The 13,197-nt window shown below is 35.9% G+C and overlaps 1 protein-coding gene across 1 annotated transcript in view; it reads left to right on the top strand.

Annotated features, from left to right (window-relative positions):
* COL25A1 (collagen type XXV alpha 1 chain) overlaps positions 1-13,197 on the top strand; it is a 452,466-nt gene that overhangs the window by 384,737 nt on the left and 54,532 nt on the right. The window contains exons 15-17 of the mRNA XM_060147387.1: positions 759-803; positions 8,134-8,166; positions 8,591-8,626. Of these exons, the coding sequence (XP_060003370.1) occupies positions 759-803; positions 8,134-8,166; positions 8,591-8,626 (114 nt within the window). The remainder of the gene's footprint in view (positions 1-758; positions 804-8,133; positions 8,167-8,590; positions 8,627-13,197) is intronic.

Below are 13,197 nucleotides of genomic sequence, written 5' to 3'. Positions count from 1 at the left end.
AAGACTTAAAGAATTTAGAATTTAAGAAAGCAAAGCATGGATAATAAACAAATGACTTTTTTCCTAAAGCACTGCTTGTGGGTAGAAAGATATCAGTGAGGGAATAGGCATAGGAGCTCTCAAAAATAACAAAGGAAGCATAAACTCCCCAATTTATTTTACTATAATTTTTAAAAATTTTCTAATAAGATATAAAACATTTATTTCTCAAATGCAAAACTCTTAGGCCCAGATAACTCGATGCTCAGTGCAGCAGTTTTGAGGGCTGGGTCATGCACTTGGAGGGCCTGGAGATTTGAGATGCGTAGAATTCACAGATTGAAGGGAAAGGAGAAGGCAGGACACCAGGTGGCAGGAGTGGGACAAGGAAGGAGACGGAAAGGGTAAGGCACACGGCATATTGAGGGAGTCAGGAGAAAGCCTTTGTTAGAGTGACTCTTTGAGCAGAGAAAAGAGAAAGAGTTAAGGTGGCCAGAATAGGCTATTAGGGCCAGAATGAGCTATTAGAAGTCAGAGAAATTACCTTCTGTTATTATCGTGGAGTAGTTTAAAACTATTTAGCCATGTTCATTGTAATAACATTTATTTGGACCAGTTGATATCAGGCAGCTGGTCACGTAAAGTACATTAGCTCTGTAGAACATTTACAACAGATTTTAATATATAGTGCCTATGAAAGGAAACTTGAAATAATGAAAAGTACCCTTTGCTGAATGTCACCAATATATTTTACATGTATTGCTTTTTTCCCCTCCTAGGGAGATGCTGGAGAGAATGGCCCCAAAGGTGATACAGGTGAAAAGGTACAGTGTTGTGAAATATGAAAGAGTATGTGTATGAGCAAGAATATTATTTCATGTACGTGAAAATGGGAGATCAGAGATAATTCTACACAATTAGAAAACTTTTAAATATTTAATGTATAAAAGGTGGTTATTCCACCAGCTCCTAGCTACAAATTTAAATATTTTAAAAGTAAAATGCTATGTCAAAAATTCTAGAAAATGCGTAATTGGGTTTCTAGTAATATGACTTTCAAGACAAAAAGAAACACACCACTATTTATGTGTAAATGGAACACTCCCTTTATACACAGAGATATAAAAATAGAGTTCCTAAAGTGATTCCATTTGTCCCGATTTTAGGATAGAAGATTGCAGAGGATTCGGAGGGGATGTAAGAGTTTGATAATCAGCTAAAGTCAGTTGATTAGAGCCTCTCATGCAGCCTTGAAAATTTGCTTCAACTTGAAATCTACTAGATCCAGATATTTTGTCAGCCTTTGTATTCTCTCTTTTTTTTTTTTTCTTTTTTGGCCTTTAAACCATTATTAGCACTTATATTGCGGTGGTCTTTTGTTCATCTTCCTGCCTCCTGCCTTTTTTTCCTCAGTCTATTGATGTTTTTGCTTGGATTCTTACTTCACACACATCTCTGACATAGGCAGGAAATTTTTATTTCATTTGTGCTATATGTTAAGAATTAAGAAAACGATCTTTTAAGAAACTAAAAATGGAATAGTCAGATTTAATTTAAATCAGGCTAATTGATGAAACAGAGTGATTCATTCAGGCTTGTAGTTGAGAATAAGAATACTCTACTTTGAAAATTATTATGGTACAGATGGACAGTTGTTAGTCATAAAAACATACCCATAAAGTAAAGAGAAATTTGTCTTCCTCGTTCTTATAAATATTAATTATAAATATGGCATGGGTGGTAGGGAGAAATTAGTGGTAGGAATAAATGAATGTCACCGAGTAGCAACTGTGTTTGTATTCAAGAGGTAGTCTAGAAATTAGAGTGGACTCTCAGTTTCTTGTAGACCAGGGTTTCTCAGCCTCTGCACTACTGACATTTTGGGCTGGATAATCCTTCTTGAGGGAGCTGTCAGATGTCTAGCCTCATTCCCGGCCTCTGCCCAGCGGATGCCAGTAGCATCTCTGAGTTGTGACAACCAACACTCTCTCCAGAGGTTGCCAATTGTCCACTGGGGAACAAAATCATCCCTCACTGAGAACCACTGCTGTAAACCCATTTTATTTATCTGTCAGATTTAAGTATCATGCTGCAATCCACCATGACATGAGTATGTTTAATACTAATGGGACCAGTGATATACCTCTATGACTTCTTGAAGTCAAAATTAAAAACCCTAGGTATATAAACATAGATATTTTATTTACCTTTGTTGTGTTTGCTTAAAAGCAGGAGTCAGCAAACTTTTCCTGTAAAGGGCCAGAAAATAAATATTTTAGGTTTTGTGGGCCGTATGGCGTCTGTCACAACTACTCAACTCTGTCATCGTAGCATGACAGCAGCCACAGACAATATGTATACATATGAGAGTGGCTCTATTCCGATAAAACTTTATTTCTGGACACTGAAATTTTAATTTCATGTGGTTTTCAAATGTCATGAAATAGTATTCTTTTTATAATTTTGTTAACCGTTAAAAATGTGAAAACCACTCTTAGCTCTTGGGCCACACAAAAACAGGTGGCTAGCTGGATTTGGCCCTCGGGCCATAGTTGCCAACCTCTGTTTAAAGAAAGGAAATCTTCTAAACAGAGAGCAGTTTCTGCAAGTGAAAACCACTTATGCCAAGTCTGAGCTACGCCTGTGTGGATTTATGTAGAGAATTTTAATCTTTAGAATATGTATTTTTAGAGCTTAATTTTTGAATGTAGGCCAATAGTTTCTTTAATCACACATTTTAAAAATTTAATATTGCAATAGTAAAGCAACTTTTTTTTCTTTGTAAAAGCTAAATTCATCTCAAAGGAATATGGTTCTTATTTTTTATATTAACACAAATCATTTACCATGCTGACTCACACATAGTAAACTCTCAATAAATGTTAGCTTTCTTACCACATGGAAATGGAAATCAACTAGATTGGTTATTTTTCTTTTTTATCAAAAAGTTTTATTAGTCAACTGAAATTAAGTTTGAGAAATGCTTCAGTTAAAACAGAAATCATTTCTATAAATTTTCAGTGAGTCTAAACAGGGGATTGTAAATAGGAATCTGTAACATATAATACGTAATCTGACCTGTAGCATTCATCCCCAAGAATGCTGTAATTGGAATATAATTTTTGATGTGTTTTTTAAACATTTCCTGCTTCTGTCACATAATTTGTTTCCAGCATGTTAGAAACACTCTTCTCATGGCCTTTGGGTTCAGTATGTGAAACCCATTCATCATTTACCAAGTTTGAGATGTAAAATCAAAAAAATGCTTCTTTTCTGCCATTGATGTAGTAAATTACGTCATTGGCGATTCACTTTAATAGGATTTTTTTCCTTGTGATCCAACTAGGTGCTTTTGGATGGTAAAGCAATCTAAGCCTTTCCAGACTGGTCATCTGGAAATGCTGTGGGACTGTAAAAACCTCTGGGCTGGGTTTTCTCTGTGGCCAGAAGCTACGATGAACTCTAGAATTAAGAATGACCTGCCAAAGACTGATTTTAATCATGTGTGGAGTTACTACGGGAAGGTTATGTTCTGCTCTTTGGAGTGTTAATCCCACCAACTAATGTAGAAATGCATTTCTTATCTATTATCCCAGCACTTGAAAGTAAGTGTTGGTGCAGACCACTGAATGGTTCCATCATGCCACTCTATTATTCACAACCTTATCTGTTCGTTTAGAAATTTCACATTCTTTCTTTTTTTTTTCTGAGCATTTTTTTAAAACTTTTTTATTTTATATTGCAGTATAACCAATTAACAATGTTGTGATAGTTTCAGGTACACAGCAAAGTGACTCAGCCATACTTATACATGTATCCATTCTCCCCCAGACTCCCCTCCCATCCAGGCTGCCACATAACATTGAACAGAGTTCCCTGTGCTCTACAGTAGGTCCTCGTTGGTTATCCGTTTTCAATATAGCAGGAAGCTTCACTTTCTTGGTATTGCCTGTCTGTGTCTTCATTTTTCTTTTCTCCCCCAATCTCCATTTCTATAAATAACCTGCCTTCTTACTTTACACCTGCAGAGCATCTTTGATTTGCATCCTCAGAGCCTTTTCAGAAGCGACACCCATATTTGGAGCCACCCACCAAATTGCCTTTTCTTAAGATCACATAGGAAGGCTTTTCTTTTGGGCATAGGGCCTTCTCCAATTTAGCACATATGATGCTTCCCTTAGCTTAGAATACTCTTCTCTGTCCACCTCCACCTCCTCATGTTCTCATCCTATTCCTGTCTACTGAGACCTGGATTCATTAAGTCATTTCCCTGGGGCAGCCTTTCAGTCTCCCTGGACTGTCTCTGTTACCCTCTATTTGCTCCCAGAGCACTCTCTATGATCCCTTTCATAACCCTTATCACAATTTATTGTAATTCCTTGTTTAATTGGGCATCCAGCTCACTGGAAAAGAAAAAACAAACAAATAAACAAACAAAAAACTATAAGTTACCAAACTGTTCTATTCCCAACACCAATCCAATTTCCTGGCATGTAATAGGAAGATAATAAATATTTATTGAATGAAAAACCTTAAAAAAATTTTTTTTTTTTTTACTTTCATATGCTTCTTATTTTCGTTGAATGGTAGAACTTTTTCCTGTACCATGCATTTGTTTATCATGTCTTCTGTGGTGACACAAAATTTCCCAACATGACAATTTCTTCCTATCCCAGACTTTTTTGTACGTGGAAAGAAAGAAAAAGAAAGTAGCTTTTATGCATTCAATCAATAATATTTTTGAATACATATATTTGTGTACATATATACTATATACATATATACAAATGATTACAGTAGTCCTTCGGTATCTCCAGGAGATTGGTTCCAGGATCCCTGCAAATACCAAAATCCTAGCATGTCCCTTATATAAAACGGGCTAGTATTTGCATATAACCTATGCGCATGCTCCCATATTCAACTGACCCTTAAATAATGCGGGGCTTAGGAGTGCTGAGACTCTGCCAGTTGAAATCAGGGTATAATTTACAAACGGCCCTCCTTATACATGGTTCCTTCACATCCCTGTTTTCTCCATATCATGGTTCCCCATCCGCCGAATTCAACCAACTGCAGATCATGTGGTACTGTAATATTTACTGTTGAAAAAAAATCCACATATAAGTGGACCTTTGCAGTTCAAGCCTGTGTTGTTTAAGGGTCAGCTGTACTATAAAGCTTCTCTAGATTACTTATGATACTGAATACTATGTAAACAGTTGCCAGGCACACAGAAATTTAAGTTTTGCTCTTTGGAATTTTCAGGAATTTTTTTCTCAAAAGATTTTTAGTCCAAGGTTGGGTGAATCCGCAGATGCAGAACCCAGGGATATGGAAGGGTGACTCTATCATAAGCACAGGACAAGGGCAGGGTTTGAAACAGCATTGTTCGCTTTATCGCCCTAGCTCCTAGTATCCCTGCATCCAGAACATGGTTGGCACATCATCGATGCTCAATAAATATTTATTGAATGAATTAATGACTGATAGAAATAGCACCACATTCACTTTATTTATCCACATAGACTTTAGTAACACATACATATAATTACATACCAAATGTTGTGCTTGAAAATAATCACAGCCAAAACCAAAAACTCTGTACTTGAATGGTCAATAGCGAAGTCAAATTCATTTACCTCAAGTATCTTCTCAAAGTATTTTTTGCTTTACGATTTACCCTGTGGAAACTTTTATTTTCAAACCAACTGATTTGTGAAGCTAAGGGTATACTTAGAGAGACACAGTTGGGGTTTTTTTTCCTACTTTAATCCTGTATTCATTTTCACTTTTAGAGGAATGAGGATTATAAACACTGACTTTTATTTTCACTACTTGCAGCATTATCCTTTAAAATGTTTAACTTGGGAATGTCTTCCAGCAATTGCCTTGCCACTTAAAAGTTATAAAAATTCCTTGAGATTTCACAGTTCTAATTTTTGAAAAGAAAGTTGATATATCAGTCATAGTTGTCCATCAAATGAAACTGCTCCAGTTTCCACAAATAAATCAGGCTTCCTGGAAACTGTCCTTTCCTTCCCATCCACTTTCTCTGAGAACTAAATCTAGTCCTTTTTCTCGTTAGTGGATTATCCAGTCACTTTCCATTAAAACACTGGAAAAAAAAGTGTTTAAACTACAGTTAATACAAGCAACTTCCTTTTATTTATAAGTTTACTACAACCATTGTGCCCTGTTGCCAAAATGAGATAAACCAATAATTCTTTTCTTATTCCAATAAAAAGAACATGGCAATAGAATTCAGGAAGTCCAAAATTCACTTAGGCTCAAGTTGCTTCAATTTCCTCATCTATTGAGTAAAAATAGTAATATCTGCCCTATCTCCTGGGAGTCTTGTGAGGTATAAATAAGATGAAAAAGGGGGCTTAGAAAAGTCAAAATTGCTTTTATGAATACAAAGGTCTCATTGTGCAAAATACTGATTCATTGGTGTTGATGGCTTTCAGACAGACTTGATTTAGTGGAAACAGAAATAAGTATTATTTTGTTAGCCACATTTACTTCGCTGCCCACTCGGAACTCAATTGATTATTAGTGATGGGGAAAAGAAACCAGTATCATTTTACAGTAAGACAGTATTTGGTATCCTGTTCTCTATGTTTTGTCATGTTTTAATTTTTCCTTGAGTAGTAGCAATTACATATGTCAAAGAAACTCGTATGTTTCCTCAAATGAGTTAATTTATTATTTCCTCCTCCTTCTTAAGCTTTGTTTTTCTTCCTAAAGGTTTTTTTTTTTTGATTCTTGACTGCTTGCTGAAAATATTCTTTCTGAGATTTGTTCATTTATTCACCATATACGTATCCAGCATATTTTATGCAGACACTGAATAAAAATAGACCCTGAACCTGCCCACAGGTAGCTGATCATCTAATGGAGAGACAAGCAAAGAATAGGCAGAAAACATATATACGTAATCCATATGCAGTGAGCTTGCAGGACTTGAACAGATGCTGCAGAGTGAGATGTGGACGTGAGGAGCATGTGTCTAGGTTGTTCAGTGAGGGGTTGAGGCAAAGCCACTTAAGACCTGAACAAAGAGACCTGCCAGCTGTGGGGAGAAGAGAGAGAAACTGAGGGAGAGGGGCAAGTACCTCATGTGTAGAGGCCTGAGGTGTATCTCCGTCTCTAAATGAGATTGATGAGCAGCTCTCTAAACCTAGAACGAGGAAGTAGACTCCTAGAGCTCTGTGAGCCCTTGCACAGATAGGACAGCTGAGGAAACCCCGGTATGTGCTGTCTTCCTTGTGGCTGTTTCTGTTTTCTCAAATGACTACGTTTTCTCCCTTTTATTTTCCTTGTAGCATGTTTATGGGACAGAGGACTAGAAGGAACTGGAAAATCTAGGTCCTTGTCTGGCCTCGTATCAGAAATAAGCAGCCACCCTCCGTGCTCTCTCCTGTTAGCCCCTACCTGTGTATTTAGAGCACATTTGCCTTAAGAATGTAGTCACACTCGGTGAAATCCGGATGGAATACAATGCCTTTCAGAAAACCAGATTCTGTCTCAAGATTTTCTCTCAGATCTTCCTTGTGTCCCTGTCACCCACAAGTCATCCATCATCCTGTAACTTTCCAGTGACTGCGTTACAATGAAATAAGTGTAGAGCTAGAAAAAAACGTGCTGGTCGTAACAGTGACGGTGCTTCATGAGGAAAACAAACTGACCGGCGGCATGGCTTTTTCCAACTCAACACCATTAACCCTTTGACTTCATCTGTTGAACCCTGACTTTCTGAAGACAGAAAGGGTCAGGGAACTCCTAGTAAATGATAGCCAGTGACATTAATAAATTCCTGAAATAGAGAAAACTGAAATTCCAGATCCACTAATATATTGCTTTAGAATACAATTTTAGCACTGTATCAAGGGAAGAGATCCATATTTATATTTATTTCAAGGAATGTAGTCCTTATGTATTTTGCAAAGTAAACGCATAGTTTTAGAAAGTATATTGTTTATCTTGGAAATTACTGACATCTTAGCCATATTGATACAAAATCTTAGGGAGCATAGTTCAGCCCATTAGTCATGGGGTTTCCTTAGGCGCTCCTGTAGATAACAGCTCTGTATGTGTTTGTGTGTTTCCTATTCCCATCACTTGTAGAATAATCTCTCATGGGTTTCATTTTAGGGTGACCCTGGATCGTCTGCTGCAGGAATTAAGGTAACTATAGCCTTGCAAGTGTTTGTACCCCAGGAGTTACAGCTTTGACTTTTATAAGTTTCTTGTTTCCCTTCCCTTTTACCAACTTTGATGGTTCTAACTCTGTTCCTATATTACTGCAATAATCAGCTTCTAGACACAACACGGAGTATCTGCTAGAAATCTCTGATAAATGCTTAAACAAGAGGTCTCGCCTTTTCTTCCCTTTCTGATTGGTTTTTATGGAAATGTGGATTTGTATGTGAGCTTTAGGTATATTTACAGCAAAAAAAAAAATGTTCATATGTCTGGTAGGATGTAGAACAACAGAATAAAATGAATGAAATGCATGTGTCATCGGGGAGGCTGAAGGTGTCCAAGGGCCTAAGGCTTTTGGAAAATTCTTATAAGACTGCCCTTTTCATCTTTGATTTTCTTTGGCCAGGGAGAGCCCGGAGAATCTGGTCGTCCAGGGCAAAAGGTAAATCCCTATTCTGGTGTGTTCTTTGTATTGTCTTACAGTCACCATTTGACTATGTTTGCTATCACTGTATAATATGAGAACAATTACTGAAAATGATGCCGTTTTCATGCCTTATATGCAGAGTGTTTTGGAGTGTTTTTCATTTTAAAAGGGTTGATGCTGACCATAGTAAAAGTACAAACATAATCTGGACGTGTAAAAGGATAAAGTCAACATATACTGAGCTGTTTGAGACTAACAAAGATCTGCTGGGTTGGAATGCCAACAACCTATCTTGCATGTTTAAAGATACTCTGCATGTTTCTATCTTTTATGAGAAGAAATGAATATTTACTAAACTGTCTCAATAGGGCATGATGGACAGTTCTTTTAAAATTATATTCCTTTCCTCTCATTTCAAATACTTCCCTGCTGATAATTTTTTTATGTGAATAATATCTACCTAAGCAGTGAATGTTATGTTGTAAAAGAGGTTTGTTCATGAACTAAATTTTAATTGGAGACAGTAACCAAACCACTTTAACCAATCTGACGTTAATTTTTTTTATCATTTGTGCTTCACTTCAGTGATAAATTAGAGGACATGCAATGAATATGTTTATTCTCATTTGAGTCTGAAGCAGGAAACGACTGTTTGTAGTTTATCGTCTGAGCATCTGGATATCAATGCCCAGTGCAGATTTTAGATTTTTAGATAACAGATGTGGCTAACAAGTAAACGTGAATTCCACATTATGATAAATCTCTGAGATCATGACTCTGCCTTTGTCTAGCAGCAGTTAATGTTATAGAAAAAATAATATGAATAGAAACATAGAATATACCTCATTAGTATAAAGAGAAAGAGAGAATAAATTCCATTGTAGTAGTGTGGAACCTTAGAACATAACATAAAAATATATTCCCACATTCTTGAAGTTATTGAGAGGATCACTGCTTTGTTTAAACACTTCAGATTAAAGTGTCTTTTGAGAAGGTCTTTCACATTCTTTTAACATTTCCCTAATTGAAAAATAGATTTTCTTGAAATTAAGAATCTAAGAGTAATGATTCATGAGACCCAATTTCAGGTAAAGTTGAGACTTTTCCAAAGAGCCCAGCATAGCTCTGCAAATTTTGCTCTTCAGTGCCTAAGATTTCCTAATGATTCTTTATGTAAGAAATTGGAAGTTAGTGATATCACAGAGATCCATGGTCTGCTTTGGTTTGGAAGAGCATCTAATTTTCTCAGATGATCTCATTTTAAGTCCCTCCGTCTTTAAAAATTAAAAGCTAAATTTAAACTGCTCTCCAAAACTGTGATAAGTTAAAAGAATTGTCTGCAAAACTGTTATGTCTTTTTAAAAAACAAAACAAGTCTGCTATAATTTCATATAGGTTCCACTGTTTTCAGAGTGGAAAACAATTGGTTCATAAAATATTGCTTTATCATGATTATTTAAAAATACATTTTAGATTCATTTCTGGAAGTTTATAGGCTTACATATGGAAACATTGGCTTTTCTTTGTATTTCATTAAAAACCTGTTTTAAATTATATTGAGAGAAGTGGATTCTACCTGAACAAATACGTGCCTGAATGAATATGTGTATGAATATTACGACCCATCTGAATGAAAATGTGCCCTGAAAAGAACAGTATCTTTTTCATTAATATTTAGGCCAGATCCTACCCGTTGACGCAATCTCACTTTCCCACAATATTTATGACTTCCTTGTCTAATATCTGGATTTGGCAATACTTACCCCAACACTGATTTAAAAGTAGAGTGTTTCCATTCTTGCTGGTTGCTTAGATTGGAAAATGACAAACAGAACTGAGTACAGAATCCATTCAAGGAATCTTCCACGACAGTTTTCTCACCATTGCAGAACTTTGTTGTGGGTTCATGGGTACTTAAGCTCCTGCATTAGGGACATTCCCAGAAAAGTAGAGGATATCCTGCTAGAATTAAAGTGCATTGATTAGCTCTCCACTGTCTGGTATTTTGCGGTATGAAAGTTTGTTATTTAGAGTAACATTCATAATAGGGAATGATTTAATTATAGTTTTTTTCTTTTATAGACTCAGCAGGAGAGTGTGTGATTGATATGTGAGTTAGGGTATGTATGTTTGTAAAGTGAGTGTGTGTTTCATCACATAATTTTTTCCTTCCTAACTTCACATTCAATGGCATTGGTGGTATAGTGGTGAGCATAGCTGCCTTCCTAACTTCTCCACATCTTTTTAAAATATATTTTTTAGTTTTAATGGGGTAAAAATACATTTTTGCCCATTGTAAGGGACTGGCACAGTTGAACTGTATCTAGAAACACAGGGCACTGTCACAGGGACATGGGGTGAAAGCAGAGAACTGACTTTAACAGTAGACAAGGGTCTCCGATAATGGAGAATAAAGAGTGAAAGGGAAAGAAAAAAGAAAACCAGAAGCATAACGTATCAGTGTAAAGTGTAATATACTTGGGCAAGAAGTCTTTGAATGGAATAACAAACCGATTCTTAATTATGACCTAGATCTGAACTTGGGCTGTGCATGACCAAGAACTCAGCTCAGAGAAGCTCTGAGTCAAGAAATAGGCAAGAATGGAGAAATTAACTGAAAACTGTCTCTTAATTAAAAGATAAACATTCATGGTACAAGGACAGAGAATTTATATAGGAAGAAATATCTTCCTAAAAATGCGGAGACGTTTCACAAAGGGTAACATTAAATGTTTTATAATCCTTCATTTTGTCAACTTTTAAGTAAACATAAATTTGGAAAGGTCAAGATCCAAGAGTATGAAATATGAATTCCTGAAAGATTTGTTCATTAAAAAGTACGTTTATAACCTATATACTTACATATATATGCATATGATGTAGGGAAGAGCTAAGCGCTCAAACTCTCTGTAAGTATCCAATCTACATTATAAAATAATCCATAATGTTTTATACATCTTTCTCACTGTGAGAAACATGAATGTGTCTATGTATGCATGTGTATATAAATATCTTACTTTAAAGTAGTCATCAGATCCTTTTAATTTAATTTCCCCTTGAGGGAAGGGTCTAGTAAAAACTCCTTTGAGGAAACAGTGTTACAACCTATATGTTTCCACACATGTCTTAAATAGGATGTCTTGAGTTTTGGGGGCTTTTCTGAAACAATACAAAACTATCAATATGTCACCAATATGTTTACTTTTATTGGTTGTATATTCTACTGCAACTTACTGTGTTTTCAAGGGCCTTATACTTTTTTCTTAGTAAAAGAGAATCTTCACTGAAATATGGATAAGCTCTTTTTACTAGAGCTTCCTAAAGTTATTGACTAAAGGGAAATGGGGGGAAAAAAAGAAAATCAAATGTATAATGTATCTATGTAAAGTTTAATCTACTTGGACAAGTTTCTTTGAATGAAATATCAAATTCTTAATAATCATTCTTTCTTCTCTGGCTTAATCTCATCTTAGTCTTTTTGTTCACAATGCAAACTTTCACTCAGGTAGTTTCAGAAAGAATAGCTTTTCTTTTGCATTCCTGAAGCACCTTTGACCTAAACCATCAGGAAAGTCATTTTCCTTTCTATGTCTAACCATACAGCTTAATATAAACAGTATCTGAAGTCATTTTGTGATAATACCAGAGCAAATTATAGCCCTCCATAATTTGAAAGTAATAATATTAAAGATGAAATGTCTGGTTGTTCTTAGTAGATTTTCCTTGGAATAAGGGCTGTTCAAGTATTTAGATGAAAGAAGTACCTTCTACCACTTTTATCTTTAGTTTGATGCTTCTGTCTCTTTTGGTATAGTTGTCATAACACTGACTCGCCATCATGAAATGATGTGACACTTTTACCTTCAAATGTTATTTTCCACAATATTTAGTCACCTCAGTCCAACACAGGATGGACTTTCATTTTCTCTAGCAATTCCTTTATGCTTCTTTAGTGGAATTCAGGAGATTTTCTAAGCAATATAACTTCTTGTCACTATACTTTGTGCTTAAAGTAATGTAAACAATTATGTGAAAATGAGAAGATTTAGCTTGACTCCAGTGTGCTCACTCAAAATGTACCACTTAATCTCAAACCTGTATTCAGAAGCAGCTGCCTGGTACCATTAGCCCTCAATTGCTAAGCAGGGTTACCCAGACTCAACAATTGTCTGATATACGGGCTGGAGTTAAGTATAATCTTAACCATGCATTTATCTTCTCATCATTCAGGAATGGAAAAGAAACCTTGTTATACTTTTAGGTGAATGAGACTTTTAATGTATATTGTTTTGATATGACCATCTGTTCATACAGCCAACTCTTGATTATCTGAGGTAAGAGAGCCTTGGAATAGGATGCATTATTTAAATGCACGTAATCCTCATTTCAGCAGATAGATTCAGCCTCCTCAACAAATCATTGACCAGAGAGTAATAAAACACAGGAATTCCTTCTCCTTTTATTTCTCTTTCTCACCTTCTGGTAGTGATGACAATGAGCAGTGAACTGGCAGCAACAGGGAAAATCCTGAAAAATCTGCAAAATGGTCAACCAGTCCCTGAATCAAGAGTTGACTGAACTGTATA

Source organism: Lagenorhynchus albirostris, chromosome 4, assembly GCF_949774975.1.
Source record: "Lagenorhynchus albirostris chromosome 4, mLagAlb1.1, whole genome shotgun sequence".
Taxonomy (NCBI): domain Eukaryota; kingdom Metazoa; phylum Chordata; class Mammalia; order Artiodactyla; family Delphinidae; genus Lagenorhynchus; species Lagenorhynchus albirostris.
This window is presented reverse-complemented; position numbering and strand designations above follow the sequence as displayed.